General features: G+C 43.0%; 1 protein-coding gene across 1 annotated transcript in view; it reads left to right on the top strand.

Annotated features, from left to right (window-relative positions):
* Positions 1 to 21597, top strand: part of sha (shavenoid) — a 78997-nt gene that overhangs the window by 49530 nt on the left and 7870 nt on the right. Inside the window, exons 2-4 of the mRNA XM_046613778.2 lie at positions 1186 to 1320; positions 6358 to 6528; positions 20235 to 20348. Coding sequence (XP_046469734.1) covers positions 1206 to 1320; positions 6358 to 6528; positions 20235 to 20348 — 400 coding nt within the window. The 5' untranslated portion in view covers positions 1186 to 1205. The remainder of the gene's footprint in view (positions 1 to 1185; positions 1321 to 6357; positions 6529 to 20234; positions 20349 to 21597) is intronic.

Below are 21597 nucleotides of genomic sequence, written 5' to 3'. Positions count from 1 at the left end.
CCCGACGTAGCTCGATAAGCTTTCGATTCCGGATTACAAATAATTATCGTTTGCATACCACCACGAATCGATTTACATTTCACGTGCGAGACGATATTGTAAAGGGTATGCAACATAAAATTATTTACGCCCGACGCGAGCAGCATCGCGATGCGTAACATCGGCGGATATTCGCTTGCGGAAGTATAAAGTGCGAGAGCTTGAACCTGTTCGTAAACGGCTCGGCCGCGCAGTTTTGCGGACAGCACGTGCCGTTTAGAAGGTAATTATATTTTTCCGTCGGTGTGATTTTTTCGACCGCGGTGCTCGGCACCTAACCATCTGCTACGCGTCCCTTTCCTCGACGCGACGTCCTCAAAACCGCAGAGACCGCAAAATGCATGCCGGAAACTCTGCGTGGCCGTTGAAACGACTTGTGCATACACGCGAAAAAACCGCATTCGTCGCCAAAGACGAGACGACGCGACGCCTTGTTGGACAAAACGCGAGGAGGAAGAAGTCGAAGAAAAATTATAAACAACTCTACGACTGCAGGGAAACATTCCAACTCAATCAGCCCCCCTCGGCGATTTTCCTTTTAAATAAACGGCACTTGCAGCCTTTTTTTCATCATCCCTTTCAATTGCGGGAAAGTAAACGTGGGTGTATTTTGTGGGTGAAAAAAAAAATCGAATCTCATCTTCGAACGGTTGCTGATTTTTTGAAAAACAAGACAAACGAAAACAAAGAAAAAAAACAAAAAAAACAGAAAGCTCGTATATCTGGAATAATAATCGAAAAACGGAGGGTCGTAAGCAATGCGCGGGCTGCCAAGGTGCTGGATAATTATATAATCATAGTCAAGGTTGATTACTCCCTGCGGATGAATTCCCATCAGGCATTGGCAACTTTTTAGCCGGAATGCGAGAGGATCGTTGAACTCGCGGCTTGATTGCGTAATAATTATTACCTGCAGTCCTACCGTGCGGTAATCGTTTCAAGGATTTCAAATTGCGAAGAAGAAATCGGCGCGCTCTCATCACGAGCAATGTCGATCCTTACGCGAACCTGCGAACGGAAATATAACGAGAGCGGCGAGGATCGTCTGCCTGCAATTCGGAGCTATGAAAGATTGTACTTTTGCTTCTCAATTTAGTAAACACGTGCGTGACGCGATAATTACAGGCTAACCGTTAATTTTTTCAGAATATAATGCCGAGCGGAAAATGCAGCTCCTAGTCCTCATCCTCCTCGGCTGCTTCAACCTCATCACGACTCAAGTGCGATCCGAGGATATTTCGCTCACCCGAGAACCCCTTGGAGACATTTTCATCCTTGACGGTGAGTACGATTCTCTTTTAACGCACTTCATTAAATTAGTATAAAAATTAAAGTCGAATCTTCGACCCTGAAATGAAACTAAATTATTTGCAATTATTTTCATTTAATTTTACACTTTGAACCGAGAATGTCTAAATTTCTTTATTCAAATTTGTCGGAGTTTCGAGCGGTACTTTCACGGCAAATTTTCAGTCTGAAAGAAAAACGTGGTTTGATTTTTTTCGAAAAAAAAAGAAGAACAATCTACGATTAGCCTGCCAAGTATGAATAAAAAAATTACCGATTTCATTTTCGGTCACAAAATCGGCTTTCACCCACCCGTGTGGTTACAGGATCTCTGAATCGTTTCATTCAACCGACGATGGCCCGATGGCCTAGATCGAATCGCTAAAACATCTTCACGCTTTATAACCGAGGGCGATAATTTTATTTCTACGCATTTACGATCGAACGATAGAAAATCCGGCATTATTCTAGCGCCGGACTGTATCGAACACTTAAATATTCCATACCCGGTAATTATATGGGGGGAAATTCACGTCGTACGTGCGTAGTAATACACATACACATAGACGCGTATCTTCTCTGCGCGGACGATACTTTCCAACTATTCGAAAGTATTTTTCCTGGAGGGAACTAGTTTCTTTTATCTTTTTTTCTTTTTTATTTTTTTATTTCTCCCCTCCCTAGAGAGTCGCATCTCGATCGTAAATATCTCTAACAACTTGCACGTATACGCCACAGCAATTCCTGAAGCCTTATTCTGTCCATGGGGAGTCATTTTCAAGGTACGCGTCTTGCAGCCGGTTAAATAGCGCCGTTTAACGACGTTTGTCGCTCTTCGATATTTTTCTCACCTCGGCTCTTTTATGTCACGGTGTTTAATTAATTGTAGGCAAAGAAAACGAATCCTAGATACCTGTTTGAAGTTTGGCGCACACGATGGTTCGAAATATCATCAAATTTTTTAAGGGTCTAAAAATATTCGTGAAATTCGAACTCGCGATATTTTTCAAATTTTAAATTGCGGTTGTCGACGAATTTATCGATTACAAAAAAAATAAGGTTTGCAAAAATTGCAGTAAATCGGACGATCAGTGCGATAAAATATGTTTGACGAGGCCTGAATAATTAATTAATTCGCTAACTGGATCCGGGATTTTTTATTTTTTTTTTCTTTTCGTTTCTCTTATTCTTAAAATTTTCCAAACCTGAGCAAAGAAATTAAATGTATTGTATAGAAAAAATGTCGAGGCGAGAAGAGAATCTTTGCGATCGTTTGTAAAACGCGAAAATGCGAATTCCTGAAAAGCAGATCGCCGATCGATTCACCGTATTATTAAATCAAGTGCGTCCGCAGAAGAGCAACGGAAAGAAGAAGATGGTAGCTGGGGTAAAATAGGGTGAATTGTTTCAGCCGGAGGCGGGACAATTACGTGTATGCATATACATATATTGTAAATGCAAATATTGTAAATGCAGCCATTCAGCAATTTGAGAGCGAATTCGAATAAGAAGGAGAAAAAATTCCAACTCTTTTCCATATTCCCGTGCGATTTGCGGTATGGATATAATCGCGTAAAACAAACGGTGTACCTGCAGATATTATTACACGTGTATTGTGTACGTGAGAATTTTACGCGCAAGTGTGTAAACCGTTCGCGAGCGGCGTGTAATTTTAGTATATTATATAACCGAAGATGGTAAGATTTTTGCCCCGTAAGAAAATTTCCGCGGTGTAATATTATTCATAGCTACAAAGTGCATGTGCCTCTAGGTATGTATATATATATATATATATATATATATATATATATTCAACTTACTTGTTATCCACACATAAGCTCCGGCGTAAATCACACGGAACTTCCACTTCGGTTTAACCCTTTCCCACAGATCAAGCCGGTGCATGAAGTAATACCCTCTGTACTGTCCGAGTACAGTAAGCGTGATTAAACTTGATTTTGCTCCATTTTATACGGGAACTGAAAATTTTACGTGGCGAAATTCCGTAAACGGAGCTCTGACGTCACTCGAAATACGCAAGTTGAATTTTTTTCTTTTTTTTTTATTTGGCTTTTTTGCTTCCATCAAGTGAATCTTTCACCCGAAATTATTGACTCTCTTCATGTTCGTCTAGATACAGTTCTGTTAGTCCAGCAAATCTAAAAAGTATACTTTGACATGATGCAAAATACACAAGTTGGATTTCTTTTTTTTTTTTTGTTTGGTTTCATCGAGTGAATCTTTCACCCTCGATTAATGACTCTATTGAAGCTCGTTTACACAGTTTTATTAATGCAAATCCGGAAAGAGAACATTGACTTGACTCGAAATACGCAAATTTGATTTACTACGGAATTTGCCCAAAATCACGTTTAACAATGTATTGTAATTAATATTATGAGTGTAAAGAAACAACCTTTCTTACAATTCATTAAAGGATCAAATCTTCGTTGATTAGTTATACTTTACGGTTTTCTTCATCAGAATCGTAAATATAATATTCTATACATATTTGTTCAAAATTGCGACCAGGGCGAATTTCTTTTTTTTTAAACTTTCTTAGAACCACTCAAAAAACTAACTCAGATCTTCTTTCGCATGAATTATCACGCGATGATTTATAATCGTACCTGTTTTTTCATACCGCGCGCGTTTGTCTCGTCTCACCTCTTTCACGTTAATCAATTAAGGAAATATATATATATATATAAATCTTTTTTTTTTCACCTCCGTCTGCGGCGCGAATCGCGTGAGTTATACGTACCGGGTTTTAACCCGTTACAACTTGATATCTTTAAAATGCTTTTAAAGTGTTGAAAAACAAAGTGTATGCAATAAAATATCGGCACGGTGTGACCGTGAAATAAGCCGTTATGCGGGTGACGCCAAATTCTCTCTGGTGGAACAAACAACTGCCAAATTACAACAGTCAACGTCGTCGAAATTTATTTATTTGATTTTTTTTTGTAAAAAAACGATAATACCACGTTTTATTTTGACGTTACACAACCGACTTGAAAATCTCGAGAAGTAATTGTAAATAAAAATACGGTGTACTTGAACAACGTAAGCGAGTATAATCACAAATTCGAAATTATCGCTCCACACATTTTTGCAATCGGTTAAACAGCGCCGAATTTAATTACAGAATTCTCGGCGATAAAATTGGCGTATAAAAATAAGACGAACGGTTTCCGCGTACCTGCTAAAAATTATACGAAATCACGTTGATATCTTCATCAAAGTTCGATGTATATTCTTTTCGTGCGATACGAAGCAATCGGCAAAGTCTCAGCGTACGTTATGTTGTGTTCTCTTTGACGGGTATTCATTTATATACAGGATTCGATGGGTTCCTCGGTCACGCGAATACGATAAATAATAACGAACGCCGCGTGTTTTAATTGCTAGTTATTTTGGGGATAAGACTCCGCCTTGTAACATGAAATTCAATTCTACCTGCAGTGAATCTATCTCCGCGTGCCTACGTTAGTCGAAACAGATCCGACGAGAATTCCTCGTAAACTGGTTCTAGATCATTATTCGATTAATTTTATAATCACTGTTCGGCATTTTGCCCTATAATTAAATATCGTAGGCGTAATTGAACGACCGTTTACAAATCGATTCCACTTCCTTCGTTAATTTTTTTTCCACCCCTATCGTCTACAATTATTAAATACGCGATCTTCCACGCTAAATACTAATTACGCAACGAAGTTTTTTATGGGCTTGAAAAATATCCAGCAATTAAAATAATACACGTAGGAAAAGAAATCAGGCTCAGCGCGAATAAACTCTTACTTCTGTATAACTTCATGCCTGTATTATGTGTAATTGTTTTTCTGCAATGTCAGAAGCATGCGATATAGGATTTCTCTACTTAAGCTTATCTTGTATCAAACGATTTTTGCACGTGAAAAACGGTCAGAGATTCGTCGAAGAGGCAAAGAGTTCGTTGGTATTAACATTCTTCGAGGAGAATAAAAAAATTATGATGAAAATAAGAATTCGCGTTGCAAATTATTTTCACGTATATGATAGCAGAGAAAATTGCAGATTTTTCGGCCAGCAAAAACAAGAACAACTTGTTTTTTTAAATTTACACGGAGAGAAATTTGTCGCTCCGGTTACCCCTCAGTCTTTAACTATTTTGAAATTTTTTATCATAATCGATAAATATAGTTTTAGGTGGAAAATGAAAATTAGTTTTCTTGCCGTTACCGGAAAGTCTAGTATCCGTTACTATTCTTTCTCGTTACGATCGCTGTTGCTCCATTTTCTTGCAACTGTAGCGAAAATTTAACGCTCGTGCAACGATAAATTGACGTTAAAGCCTTGTTTAACTAAAAAAGTAGAGAAAACCTCAGAAACTGATTTTGCGTTGCAATAACCAAAATGGTTAGGCGTAGCTCGTTTTTCGTAATTCCAACGATATTCAAACAGTTTTTTTTAACGATACCTGTTTTACTCAATTTTTCTACTTACTATAACAAATAAAAATTTTCTCAGTGTACGAATAGGATAAAAGTGAAAATTAAGCATTAATCAGCGCTGTATGATAAAATGTGGATTGAGAGATGGGGCTAATTTCTGACGGGGTTAGAATACATAATGTGATACACAGCTTGCAGGCAATCGTTCAAGCGCGCATCTTCGACTTGGCGTGTCTGTAGTTAACATTACGCAGCGCGTAATGTGCATTCACGATGAACGAAGATATTCCCTCGTTTACGTAAATCCCCAGCATTCCGAATGTACGGTTAGACATCTGGCACAACGTGAAACTGCAGACGGGGGGTTTGATGAGACGTATGATAGAAGATAAGCCGAGCGTATGATTAACAATAAGCCCGGAGCTATTTAGGGGATCAATTCGTCAGGATTAATTCTCGTTAGGCATTGTGAAATTCTTGTTTTACAAGGTTGTTAAAGAATGTTCCCTGCCGCGATTTAATTGATTAATTCTTATCAATCAGCGACGTTTGGTATCCTCCTCGTTAATTATACCCCTCCTTGTATAATTTACAGAATCTTCAACCGAGACGTGCGACGAGCTCAGCAGCAGAACGGCGAGTCCCATCTCCCTGGCACCGTCTTCCCTCGGGATTCAAATTTCAAACAATTCCCACACCTGCCAGTGCAGTCAGAAACTTCCGGTATTCAGGGAGGACCTCAGCATCTGCGTCGACGGAATTCACGGTGAGTTGATACCGATAATACCTCGAGGCGTGTGATAAACGATTATTCAATTACCTCGGTCGTCATTTGCACTAGACGAATGAACGCGGCTCGTTTTTAAATGAGCAAAATAAGGAACAAAAAAAAAAAAGAAAAAGAGCATCGAAAAACGGAAGGTAACTAAATAAACGAACGGAACGATCTAGGCGTTGAATTTGTTTACGCATCGAAGCTGGAGATTTCAACCCTGCAAAAACCAAACGCACGTTAGGTATTCATTTTTTCAGTCTCGCTTACCGCTTGTTCAGCATGTTCGTGTTTTTCTCATGCACGATTATAACACAGCTTTTATACCCTGTTATTTGACGCATTTACCGCTCCGCGTTGCCGCTGCGGCTGCAATTATATCGCACTTGTAACAATATATTATACGCGAGTCGAGCGTCGTCGAGCTTTTCTTTCGATCTTCTTTATCGTTATTTTATTTTTGCCCCCGCGTTTTCGGTCAGAATTCAGTGGACGCGAAACGGAAATTTCGTTTCTTTTGCAGACGATAATGAGCGGAGAATAACGTTCGTTTCTTGATTTGAACGCAGTCTGACATCTGAGCTACCGTGTCATCGAAAATTGACTAGCTTGATAGTTCGTAGACATTTTGCGCCGCGAATCGACCATACATGCGATACCTGCTATACCGATCACCGCGTTATTTACACGTAATGCATTCTACGTGCGTTTAAATTGCACGCAAATCAGACGCTGCGAGCAATGCCGAGATCGTCGAAGCTGTCGATCACTTCCGTCATCGGAATCTCCTGTACAGGAAATTGCTACCATTATAGATACACTTGCAATTTACACAGCTCTGTGCAAATCGCGAATTATCAACCTCAGGAATCCAACGTCATGAATCCAAACTCGACGCAGCGGCGGACAATTTACAAGCCGCGAAAAGTTGCGAGTAAAAGACAGATCAATTAGTCGGATAAAGGCGCGAGAAATTAACAATAATTGAAAGTTTTCAAAAAAGTGACGGGACTTGTGGCGAGCCCGTATCCGAGAAGTCTCGTGTCGCCGAATGGATTTAATTTTGTTCAATTTTCCCGTTCCTCTTGTTTTTTTCAACCAAGAGTGTAAAATACCGGAGATTATTGCAGCCGTCCCGAGCTCGAGACGACCACTGATTACGCCGCCGATTTTTCGACCCGGCATGCACCGGTCTTCGGGATATTCGGCCTAATGCGGTCGATTATTTAATCTCAAAAATACCCACATCGCAAATTTCTCTCGCCGCTGGGCGATCATGCTCTTCGCGTTTATCGGTCAACCGCTTTTTTCCACCTCTTTATACTCTCGCGGCTTGGAACACGAAACCGAAATGAACGGGAATTAGCCGACGTCTCGAGGAATCGGGGAAATTATAAAGTCGGAATAGCATCGACTCGCCGATAATAATATCGCTGGATGATGATAAATTATCGTTATTGTTCGGTAATCGGTTGGCAGCACTCAAGGAATCGAGACACTTGTTATTACGTCGGATATTAAATTCATCTCGGTTTCCACGGGCAGACGAAATGTGACGGATAATTTCAATCCCGTTCCGAATAGCGTCACGTCACGAATCGTCAAAAGCTTCACCCACTAACGGGACTGACTTTGCCGAAACGTGATTTCTTCGGTGGGGAATAGAGGGACGACCACTGATTGACACTTGTGTCATCCATCATCCAGTCATTAAACGACGCGACCGATTTTCGGAATGTTAAATTGCGCCACCGGAGCAGAATAATACCGAGTGTGGTTTCACTTCTCCGACGCGTCAAAACGTCAAGACGATCAATTGAAACCAATTTCGAAGACGGTCTCACCGTTCCGGGAATATCGGATAATTCTACACCGCAATTATGCTGATCGAAGGCTCGATTCAAAGCCTCGCCAACGAACCGCGGGGGGTGACGAGAAATTCCAAGTTTTTTCGGAAGCCATATGCGCTTCGGGCAGTATTCGCCTGACGCGGCTTTCCTTCTACGTAGAAAAAGGACGAAGGAGGACGAATCGAGAATTACGCGTCTCGGCTGCTTCCGACGTATATAAATACGGTGTGCGTTTTGCGCAGCCTGCATGAGGCCACAAATTAGCTTTACTCCGGGAAAATCCAACCGCAGATCGAGCCACGCTTTCAAAGGGTCGATCATCTTTTAGGTCAGGTTCGAATTTGGCCTCGAATCAAGTCAAAATCACGTAGTTTGCGAACCCGTTCGAGGTCACCAAGTGACTTCGAGTCTATCGGACTCCAAGTCGAAGCTTGGCTTATCGTGAAGGAGTACGCAAAGGTGATTCAAGGTCGACAAATAGTCGGAAAGCCAGGAACAGATGGTGGCGATTATTCATACGAGTAGGGTATAAACGATGGAATTAATAATCTCGTTACAGCGAAGCGCGTTGTGCTATATATGTGTATATGTATACCATACAGCGCGAGGCAAGTTTATGGGCGAAAAAAAAAAGATAAGTAGAAGAGAAAACGGCGGACAAACAAGCGCTGAGGATAAATGTAAACAGGATAAACCAAAAAATAGCGAACCCATGGTGTTGGCTTACGCCTCAGTCAATGGTCAATTACGCGTATATCCATAGACTGCGTGAATGCACAAAAACCTCTCGCCCTGCCAAACGAGTGGGAACGAATGAGCCTTGCCCTCGAGATAAATGACGCCTTGGTTCTCCATCCTCCGTCTTCAGGGGCGCCTCGACTTGCCGTTTTGACCCTCACCTGACCCACCGCCTTGGCCTTCATCAATCATCCGACTCACCATCCCGCACCTGCCGGGCCTCGTCTTTACGGCCTTAAGCCCAAGCCCAAGCCCCAGAGGACATATTATATGCAGTTAATATTCGGGCAACATCAACGGGCGCCGCACAGCAGTAGCGATTTTTATTACCAGCTTCCGAATCACGCCGTCCTCGGCAGGTCTGCCGACGCTGGTCTCTGATTCTTGGACACTGTCGGTAGCAGCGAAAGCAGGAAACGCTTGACAAAGTCTATGGAAAGATGAAGTCGATGTCGCCCGTATCGTTCTTCCGCCATTTTTCTTTAACTTCTTGCAGTCAGGTCAAAGTGCATGAATCCAGCGCGCACAGTTCTGCAAAAGTCGAAGACCCTCTTCCAAATACTTCTCTGATTGTTACCAATTTCATTCGCTATCGATGCGCCGTTCTCGAGATCGAATCTTTCCGGTACATCCTTCGATCCGTGATGATCAGTGCACTTCGTACCGTGCAATGATGGAACTGGGACCAATGGAACTGAGGCCCTAATAACGGGGTAATAAGGTGGTCCAGGTAATGGAAGACGGCGGATCGAACTCTTCGTTGTTTCATCCGTGATATTTACGATTGAATCGAGACGCGAACCAAGTGATGTTCAGGAGAGCTGGAGAACCGCGTGCCTTTCCATTCGTGCAAATACTTTCTCACAACTTTGGGTTACTGTGCCATTCGTTCGAGTGATTAGGAAAATTCTGAACAGAGCTTGGAGTCGGTTAATTCGATCATCCTGCGCGTCATCTGCAGGAGGTGGAGGAAAATACAACTCAACTCTTGGTTTATTTATTCACTAGACAACCGCCGATCACCACCGACTGCTGTGAAATTTAATCAACTTGTGGTAATTAACGTCACAGTGTATTCGCTCGGCGTTCACCCGGTGCAACCAGGTACTCAACCACTCTTTAGCCTCCGTCTTCCTTACTTACGTCCTTCAAGTCTTCCGGGTCGCTCCCGCAGTCGCCGGGTCGAAAGGTAGCTTTGCGGACCGGATGAACCCGGTTTGGCCGTCCTGTCTCCAGGACGGCGAAGTTCCCTCGAGAAGGTCGAGTGACGGTGGTGATTTTTCGATCAGTCCTTTGCGATCGACGAACCAAAGCGAGTCCACCATCCGGGTATCGACTGAATAATTAACATGAATGATTGCGCGTGGTGCAGGTATGGGCAAGGCTTGTAGCGAGCTTTATACCGGACGCAAATTTATGTCCATCTATCTTTGGAACGGGACTCGGATTCTCCTCGCGGGTATCGGACTAAGGATCTCTCCGTTTGATACGAGGCTCAGAGTACCCTCGTGGTCCTGCAGAGACAAACGGGACAATAGCATCCGATGTTCGTATAATATCTGTACATCCGAGCAATAGGCATAACCTACCCGGACTCGCCCACTCGTTTAATTCATCGTCGTGGCCATATTATAATATTATAGAATCGATTAATAGATACACCGGAGAGGGGTTCGTAATAACATGCCATTGGGGACTCGAGGCCATAAACATGGACAAAAGGAATCACGCGATCTGTCAAGGCAGCCTTTCGACTTTTCCTGGCGCCGTAGAGCCAAGGAAGTGCGGTATGAAAGGACGGATACTATCCAGAGACTCGAGTCCTTTTGCTGATTCATCGTCGCACGTGGTCGGAGAAATTCATCGATGAACTGCAAAATGAATGTATGCAGGAGGTGAGAATAACGAGGAAACAACTCGATGCCTGCTTCGTTCGAAACTGTAATGAGAGCGTCTTCCACCCGAGACACGATGTGATTCCGACCACTTCGCGAAACACGAGTTTCACCGGTGAACCAGGGCGCAAAACCACAGTCACGAATTACGTACAGACTGAGACTTCTTTGACCATTGAGCAGGCGCGTTGTGAAAACGCGCCGCTAAGGAGCTTCAAAGAAGAGCTACTCGACCTGGATTACAAATGGCGACCATTACCTTTTCAATTCTTGCAAAGACTGCCGCCGGCTCCTCTTGGATCTGAAATTACAATATCTCCCAGGGGAACTTCGCGCGAGGTATGGGCCACGTCACTCCCCTGCCAAATCATAATTAGGTACGCGCCCCTCTTTAACCACAGGTTGCCGACGAAATCTGTTATTCTTTCACGTGCCGTCAGTCAAACAGGGGAGGTCTAAATTATGATACACCGACCCGCGCGGATTATAGGTATATTGGCATCCGACGACGTGGAGAAAAAAGAAATCATAAAGAATGATGGACCGGGAACCGCGAAGAGAGAACGTATGCATTACCATGCACGTGCAGTTCGAGAACGCTGCGCGGAGACTGCGGATGCACCTGCGGATCGACGTTTCTTTCGTAATTAAATTTAAACATCGGAAAGAAAATTTTCTACCTAGCCATATATACATACATATATACGCTTTATAGTCAGAATTGGTCGTCGTAACATTTATTCTGTTCCAAGGTACGTGGAAGAACGAAAAATACTGGTTCTACCATACCAACAAAAGTGTTTTGCAAATTGATTGATCATTGCACGACGCATGAAACGATCGTTTAAAGAAGAATTTATCCCCTCGGCGTGTAGAAGGAACTTGACTGTGATTCATAAGACTGAAGTTACTTACGTGATGTCTGAAGTCGCCTGGACAATACCTCTTCATTTTTATCCCCTTCGCCAATTTCCACCGTACAAGCCTCGCTGGCATGAGAATGAAGGTATTCTTGTTGTCAGGTCCCTGTGCAGGGTTCGGAAGGCATCAAAGTCTTCACCAGTGGCATTCGAGGTCCGAAGGAGTCCTGTAAATTGACCCGAAGGTGCGAACCTGTCAGCGCTCAAACTCTGACCTATCGACGACCCCATACTCGCGTGTTAATTTGTAAAGTTTCTCTCGAGGTATGGCTGATATTTGCAGCCGTCATCGTTAATCATTCATACTCGCGTACACCTGTTCCTGTAAGTTCATCATTCGACGAAAGCGTTACAGCTGAATCCGCCTTGCCTTGAAAAGAGAGGAATGGAATGAAGGACAAGACGTGATCCAAGTGAGTTATTTGGTTCGTTTGAAGTGTCGTTACAGATTTGTGATCCTCACATGACATGGACGAGATACCGACACGGTGACCCCGCCGTCGTCACTCGGACTACTCAAACTTGTCAAGGCTGATATCTTCTCAGGTGGACTTTCATCAATCGACGGATTGAACTCAAGTCGCGGAGCGGAAATAACTGAGTGACGATTTTTCATCCAGACGACTCTTGTCGCGTCCGAAGTGCGTTTAATTATCGTAATCATGTTTTAGCGGGGCGACTAACGGGTATCGACAAAGTAATTTACGACGTAAGAGAGTCGGCTACGTGGGAGATGGGCGACAAGGTGTGTATAATGAATATTTCTACGTTGCCGGACTCCCGCCGGTGCACCTTGACCCCGACGGTTCCAGGCATCCGCGATTCCGCAGCTTTCAATCCGGTCACTGCACAGCCAGTGTTCATCGGCGCAACACGTCCGCGGAGATATTAATGGGACTGCTTTTCCAGTTTCTCAGCAACCGACTAGACCAGCTTTGGCCAGCGTAGAAACAACGCGGCGAAACCAATCCTGATCCGAGCAAACAACCACTTCGCCGGTGTCATGTAGTCCCGTTTCAGCCGCAACTCTTCGCGGCCACCTTCTGACCTTTCCTGAATGGAAAACTGAGCGAGGGGGTTCGTTTCTGAGTCGAAGTAGCAAATTCCCTCCCGTTTTTTTCATGTCCCGATGCAAGGTTGGAATCTGCTGGCGGGATTATTTATCACACCTTTCTGTTAGCCGGTCTTTCTTTTCTCGACGCGTGTAGTAAACGTCTGACCGACTCTCGCTCGGCGATGGTACGACGACCTTTTTCAAGACGAGACCAATTGAATCCGGATAAACCTGCTCGACGAATAAATCAAGAGGAAGTTCTGAGTGTGACGCGATAGGCGGTGGGTTGATTTTGCCTTGTCCATTTTTCAATTTGATATAAATATGACGCTACATTGATTGGCTTGTGACGTGAGCCACTCACGGCCAACGCTTACGCAATGACGTCCAATGCCGAAATTCTATTCTACGATGATTTATTCTACGATACGCGCAATTAGCCAAGATGATCGTGTATTAAAACGATATATATACGTTACAAACTCGAAAGAAGAGTATAACAGATCTCAGAGAGAGAGTGAGGGGAAAAAAGTTTAATTTTCTTAGCGTGCCAGTCGACTTTCATCGTGGAATCTTTCCCCCGATGGATTAATGTCCAGTGTTTCTAAACTGCAGGGTGCATAAAATAGTAATAATTCAAATTTCAAACCAGTATGAAAATTCCCCGGTTCTGATCGCCGGGCACCGGCTAATAACCAAGCTCAACGTTTAACGACGCGGTGTGCGTTAGAGTTTGGCGTGTATATATGAAGCCAGGTGTAAAGGTTCATCCGACAATCGACCCACACGGTATATAACCGCGTAAATAGCTATAATTAATATCTAACAGTACTGTCAGGAATTTTTTTCCTCTACTCTTTCTTTTTCAATTTTTAATTTTTAAATTTTTTAATTTACATTTTTTTTCCCCCAGACGGCCGCCGCCGTTATTTCGATAACGCAATATATTCGTATCTTATAAATTACCGCGGAGGTGTTGTAATAATTACATTGCAAATAACGTAATTACTTTCACCACAATTTATTACTTCACGGCAATGATACTGCTTTGAAACTGCACTTCTGTGCGTTAAGCGCTGGACACGATTCGAGCCAACACTACGCGAGGTAATTAACATTTTCATCCGCAGGAATGAGATTCAAAGGGGGATTCTCTGCCTGTGATTTTCTTCTTTTTTTCCTTCCTCAATTAGTTTTATTCTCCTCTCTTAAAACGCATTCACGTACGTACATGTGTAAATATAACTGTTCAACATCCATTCCAGCCGACCGTTTTCCCCCAATTTTCACTGTTATTATTATTCATTTTAAGGTGGTAATTAATCCGTTTATACTCGGTCAAAATCCTTAGTATGCGTTCATACGTAATGGACGCGTCTCAATAGTTCGTTTATTCATCGCTCGGCGTCCGGCTGTGGGAGCATCATCTCGGAATACATTACGCCGTGACGTAAGACGCATATGTCGCAATATCCTCCAGGATGTTCTGCTCGAAGTTACAAATTTCTTATACGCCAAACTGTACGTACGTTAGAAAGACCCAACGGTGAGTTATAGCATAATTAAGCGCTCTTTAGATGCTTATTAAATCCTATATTGAAAGCTTTGGTACCCGGTTTTTACCTTGTAACTCGTGATTGGGTTTTTTAACGCGGCTCTGATAACATTATCCACGTATTTGAGGTACCGCGAAGTCAGACCAAGAGCCGATGATACAATAAACTTCGGACTAGGATCAGACTTCTACACATTTTTATCTACAAATGGGTACTCGAAGCTCGAGTGGCGGATGATGAGGGTCAAGGTTGAATACAACTTCGAGGAGTTGAAGAACTTGGTGTACATCCATGAAATGGCTGTATTTGAATAATCGTTTGACTCGTGTTTCTAGATTTTGTAACGCTTCTTTCGAATACCTATCGGACGGTTGGATTCAGATTACTCGTCGAAATCTTGGTCACATTTAGTAGATCATTAACGAGGGATTCGTCGAAGTCAAAGGCTAGTCTGGACAAACAATAACACTCTACGTTTCATACCGCGATTAGTATTACAAATGCTTCAATGATTCACGGTAAAATAGGCCATGAATACAATCTGATATTAGCTTTTTCCCTCCAGACCGACTCTCAGGTGTATACATCAAGAATAACCGCGTCTTCAAATTGTATCGAGGAATCTTGAATCGCGCGAGGTTATCCGCATATTAGCATGAATGCCGACTGGAAACCGCAAGTAGGTACCTATCATAGAAATTTTTCCGTCGAGTGCAGTGGTTTTCAGATTGAGAAGCTGATATTAGCTCCGTAGTCACGTGGATGTAGAGGCAGAGATGCGTATGGCGCTGCAGGTGGAATGTCAGCCGGGACAGAATTCAGGAAATGTTGTCATTAGATTTTGCCGCCGCTGCCGCTGCTGTAAGGTTACTCGATGCGAGTGGACTAATGCGGAACGTATAAACGTGCCTGGGCATAACGTACCCACTGCTGCAGAGGGTATCGCCAGGCTGCAATCTTTGCAATTCATCCAATCCTACGGGGCAGGAAAAAAGCAATGTCAATTGTAGAGCACGCCTCAGTTGCTCCTAAGCGTTTCCGAGTCTTGCGGCTATCGCACGTGCCACGTCCGTAAGCGTACCTCCCTAATGGTTCAGCTTTTTCCACTCGTGATTCTCGTGGCGAGCAGAGAGGCAGACTATCCGACGGGGTCCGCCAAGAGACTCGATTAAAAAGCACCGGGATAAAACTATCACGGTCGATAAATTCTGCGCTCTTTTTTTCACCTCTTTCAACTTCTTCGACCATTTCTTACCTTATTTACACTCGTTCGGTGAACGCTAAAACCCATTAATTTCTGACCGCCGGTTCTCGCTAAGTGGAAACACAAGAAATAAAGGAGGAAATAATTAATAAATACAAAAACTAGATCACTGCTGTGCTTTGTTTCATTTCTCGCGCTGCTGAACGTTGGGCAATAATACTTTACGTCTTGAGTAACGAGATTCTAGAATTACGTCGACGGTGATATTGTAGCTAAGCTATTCTTGCCGTCATCTTGTTCGACGTGAAACAGCTTTCGATAATTGTAGAATGCTGTAAAAAATCTTGTAAAATACTTGTTGAAATAAAGTTCCAAGTGGGGAGACGGCGGCCATGTTGATTCAATGCGAGCGTCCGAATTTGCTTTTCAAACATTTTCATCTTCTTGTGATAAAGTTCAGGACGCAAGAATGAAAAGATTACGCTTACATAGTGATTTTCATGTTTCGGTTCACCAGCTTATTCGAAGTCGATATCGATGCGATCGTCTGCCAGGAACTTGTCGGGAGAATTCTTTCCGCCTGATTGCATCCTCGCATCATCTTGTGTAGGTATACTCGAGGTACACGATAGTTGGCGACGATGCTTGGACTTAGAATTACACCGAACGAAGAACTCCTCAGTTTCCTAGTTAACGACTTTCTGAAGAGCTATAGAGGAGGACGGACAGCTACCAGGTAGCTGGAATTCGTTGTTTAAAACCACCGCGCCGCACGCACCTGCACATACATGCAGGGTGCTTCGCTGCTGCACGGTGGCTGCGATTTCCTCGTCGCGTGACCAGAGCCGAAGGACGAATCTGCATCAACGTCCGTCGGAGGCTTCGAAAGCATTTTCTAGCCCCCCATCAGCGTGCCTCTTATTTTTTCCCATTAGTTTGCACCGCTCGAGTCTTCTTGCGGCTGAGTGTTTACCTCAAAGTTCATCACTGGAATCCGACGCGATTATGCAACAATAATTTCGATCCACAACGCCACCTCTAAAACTTCTTGCAATATAAGATCATAGCCTTGAACTCGCGAACTCCATACTTACAACTCATAGAGTCTTGATAGCCGCGAAACGAATATGGTACACGTTATACGTAACGTGCCTTTCGCTGGGTTCAAGCAGCTGCATTAAACGCTCCCAGCTTGTAATATACAACGTGCATACTCATGTGCCTGGAATTAGTTTAATACATATAATAATTAACTTCTTATCGGCTAAATCTAACCGCTCAAATTTACGACGAATCATCTTAAACCTAACGCTGATTTTAAATTTGCACATTACTGTGGGAATGTATAACTTCTTACCTGCGTCGTAGAACCGAGAAATTTATCGTCGATACTTGTGATATCATGTTTCACCTTTTTACATATAAATTGGACCCTGATTAACGATACAGGTGAATGACCATTATTTATTCAAATCGGTAGTTTACGATAGATTTGTCGACTCTCTATCCAAATCTGTAAATCGAAATTCTCTACCAGTTTTCGTTTCATTTTGTCAGACGAGTTTGATACCATCAAAAGCGACGCTTCGATTTCTTCGACTCAAGGTTACGACGGGAGAACAAGATTTACAAGCATACTAAAAATTTTGCTCCTAGTTTACGTTATACACCAAATTTTGTCTGAAATCTCTATCGTAATATTACATTTCTGAGTTACATTCGGTTACAAAAATATTGGACATACTTGTTCTCTGATAACTCGTACCTTAAATTGAGCACCAAGTGTCTTTCGCTCTGTATTTGAGATTGACTTTACAATCACAATCATTTTCATAAAGTTGGATTACTCGTCAAAAATTTATTTCGTTATTAATTCCGCTTTTTTTCTTATATTTCAAGAAGATTTCGATCCAGACTATCGTAATGGTTTAAATATGAGTGCGATATGACTTCAGTCCAGGTTGAGGCCACATGTTTAATGAGTTAAGGAGGACGAGTTTATGCAGCAGACTGGGCGCGTGGGTATCGAGTGGAAATTAAGGACAGTCTCATTTAGCGTGTTTCGTCCAGTATTTTACGGTCTTTCGATGTCCGTTCGACGGGATCGAGCCAAACCGGAGATGAAATGAGAAAAAGAACCATAGAACGAAACGCGAAAGCTAACGACGAGGAAGATATCGTGGTGCAAGATCAAGAGGCGCACGACTTAAGGAGTACCGTTGCCCCCGAAAGATCCAAAGGACACCCCGCGTCGCTAAGGAAGATACATACTAAAAACTTGAATCTCCAATCTCGCGTGCCAACAACCGCGTTTTATCAGCGTATGCGCCGTTCCTCTAGCGGCGTTCAACGTGTTACGAGCAGAGGTCTTCTTGCAATGAAGAACCCAAGATCATCGCAACTGTGTTCCAAAGTTGCCGCTGAAGTCGAACATTGAGACCATGAAATTTAACAACAGTATAACAAGTTCCGATACTTTGTCAACTCTACCTGATCTAACAGCGTTGAAAATTTTAACCAGACTTATTTGAGTACTAAAGAATCCAGGATAAATTATGAGTACTGTCCTAATATGTCGCTCGGGTTGGATATTGGGACTGTAAAATCTAACCACCATAAGAAGTACCGACTGACTTTACACTAGAAAAAGTTCCAGCGTGCGTTCGAAGCTGATTGTGAAGCTTGAATCTTGAGTTGCGTTCACGGGAACTTGAGGAGATATATTTTCTCGGCAATAGATCCTCGCCTTCCGGGTTTCTAGTATCGGGATGCTAATGCCCCGACTCAAATCGCCGTACGCCAACGGTACTTGAAAAGGGCAGCCAGCATACGCTTGAAGTGCGAAGGAAAAGGAGTGCATGGTAATACGCCGAGAGCGTACGTGAGGTATTGAACGATGAAATTGAATTTCTGCGAACATTAGAGCGTCGCATGTTTCGTTGGTTTCGCGTCCGATCTCTCAAAGCAATTGCAAATGGTCACAAGTACCCGCTCACTTCACGTCAGTGGACAAACCGCCATACGCAAGTAAACGTCCGTAACGAGACTAACATAGCTGCCTTTTAACCATGGTCAAATTAAGTCCGGCCTCTTAATCACGCCCGAGACATTTTCAAGTGTTCATTTTTCTCTCGATCAAGTTCGAACGTCACGTGCCCGTGAAAAAATGAGTGAAGGGCAGAAAAAAAATTCAGCAAGTAACCAAACGAGTTGACCAGAGGCAAACAACCAGCTTCGGAGCAGCAGATGTTTGCGAATTCTTGAACCTTTTGGGAATCCACTTAACGTGTTCGGATCTAACGGTCTTCGCGATATTACCATAATGATCGAACCATAATAGTAAATACCGAGACAAATCGCCAACTTTGCGTTTTATTAAGTCGAAACATCATTCTACTCGATTTTTCCTCACCACGCCGAGGGACTTCGTCGCTCGAGAGAACGATCGTTGAAAAATTGGATATCGTTTGACAGCGATAGGACCGATTTTTCATCCAACGTAAAAAGAATTCCTCGCGGTCGCACAATTTCGCACGACATCTCCGCTGTCCTCGGTTAAGAGTCGCAAATAGAATTCATGGGACCTTCAGGGATCGGAATAAGTCGTTGAGCGATGGACGATCCTGGTCATCAATTTGTCCTAGTCCAATGGTCCGTTTTTCATACATGATCAATAAATTAATACTCGATTCAAGTCCCGGTCGAGCCCCTTGCCGATTTATTATCATTATCATGATTATTATTTAAATTTTTTTGCTTTCACCCCGGTTCCCATCGCTTTAACTCCGTCGAACTGCAGGCATTTATTAGCCCAATCAGTCGAGCGTTGATTATAAATTGTGCCGAATTTTAAATTGTAATTCACCGAGGCGAAGGGTCTCGATCTGCGCTGATGCGAATCTGCACTTCAAATGCAGACGCCCAGGAACGCGAGACTCACGTATACGTCTTCTGGAAGTACGGTTATGGCCCTTTAATTCACACGGTAAGAAATCGGTACCGTTTTTTTCCGTTCGGGTTTCGCGGTAAATGCATCCATCGGATAGTAATTCCCTCCGTTTGATTCGGCCAAGTCGGAGGCGTACAAATGCGGCAAAGTAATTCCAACGGGTCGATTCTTTTTCGCGCTTGTTTTCGGCACGTTGGATATTCATAGTTTACTTCGATTTCATTTCACTACATATTTGTCCATCGGTTTAACGAAACTCAATTTCGGGTCGTCGGGATTAATGGTCCGCTTTTAACGATTAATCTAACAGCGGGAATTCTGGCTGTCATTTCACGCCACATCTCGCTCTTCTCTTAGATCATCATACAACTTTACGCTTTGCGGGTAATTTATACGCATGGAAATGAACCAGACACATTGGATCAGCCTCAGGATGAGATTTTCAACTCCCGATAATTCCGTAATTCATACGATTTTGTGATACTGTTATATCTTGTTCGGGTATTCATCTTCTTTTTGTTTCTATACTTTCAGAATGCGGCGAGGCGACATTCGTCAATAATACCGAAGTCTCCGAGAAGGTTCCCTACATCTTCCTACCTCAGCAAGGACAGCTGATCTACCCTTATGCTGAAATACGCATCGAAGGTAAGTCGAAAGATGGGAAAATGAAATCTGGGCATCTGGTTTCAAAATATCGCTCCGCGATTCATCGAGCGATCCAATTTAGAGTGAAAGACTAATTTTTGAGAGTTTTTCACGTCTGGAGAGTAGTCATTTTTAATGAGATTCTCCAGAAATTCACTCATGTAAATCGATCAGCATTATTCCGGTATCTATCATTTTCAACCTATAACCTGCAGAAATCGCAGTACGATTCTGTCTGTGTAACTCTTTTCAATCTTATTCGTGGAATGGCTAGTTGTATAATATATAATGTTCGTTACATCATAGAGAAGAAGAGGATAAAAGATAGAGAGAGTGAGAGAGAGAGAGAGTAAAAAAAAATTAAATGAGTTCCCTTGGTAAACCCCAGAACGATGGCACGGGCAAACGTTCCTCAACGAACCAACAAGATAGATCAAAGATCGTCGGGGCTACCGCGATTGTTTTCCGTTAAACTTCACTGTACAAATGAGCAGAGAACACATGCTGCGCAAGTACATTCGTCTACCACTCGAGAATTAGAATCTGAGTTTCATTTTTCACCGAACCGAAACCGTGTTGCCGATTCGTTCCCATGAGACACAGTACAGATTATAATACATGATTTATGCTACCGATGCTCACGTTCAATCAATGTTAATCGAGCCCTGACAAGGCCGTTCGAAAATGACATTACTCATTAAACGGTATAAGTGTGTACACGTTATGTAACATAGAAACCGGAATCGCCCATACATTGTATAAACTCGTTGCGCAGTACTTCTACCCAAAATGAATAGCTCTCGACAGCGAGATTGAATTTCAGTATTCCTCTACTCGAACGTTTAATTAACCACCCATCGTTGGTCTTCGTTTCGATTCCCGTTTAGACTGACGATGAGTGTAATAATCATTCCCCAAAATGACACGAGCCAGTGGTTTTACCGTCTTGCATCTGGGACACGTAGGTATTGCAGGCGTTGAAGAAGCGTCGCGATCCTCACGTTACAGGGTCTGATTATCTCCTCTCCTCTTTTCGAGTAGGTACACAATGTGGCCGAGGTCAAGACGTAATCGTTTCGGACAGCGGCCATTCTCTGATCCTCAAAGGAATCCTGGCACTTCCGCCCATCCGCAATCTCCACGTTACCTCCAAAGTGCAGCTCGATTGTTTTTCGGACCTCCTGCAGTTTCGCCTCATATTATATTTCCCCTCGCGATCCAGCCGATCTTGATCATCGTTACGACCGGC

The sequence above is a fragment of the Neodiprion pinetum genome, chromosome 1 (assembly GCF_021155775.2).
Source record: "Neodiprion pinetum isolate iyNeoPine1 chromosome 1, iyNeoPine1.2, whole genome shotgun sequence".
Lineage (NCBI taxonomy): Eukaryota > Metazoa > Arthropoda > Insecta > Hymenoptera > Diprionidae > Neodiprion > Neodiprion pinetum.
The sequence above is the reverse complement of the archived record's forward strand: the minus strand, read 5'-3'. Positions and strand labels throughout refer to the sequence as shown.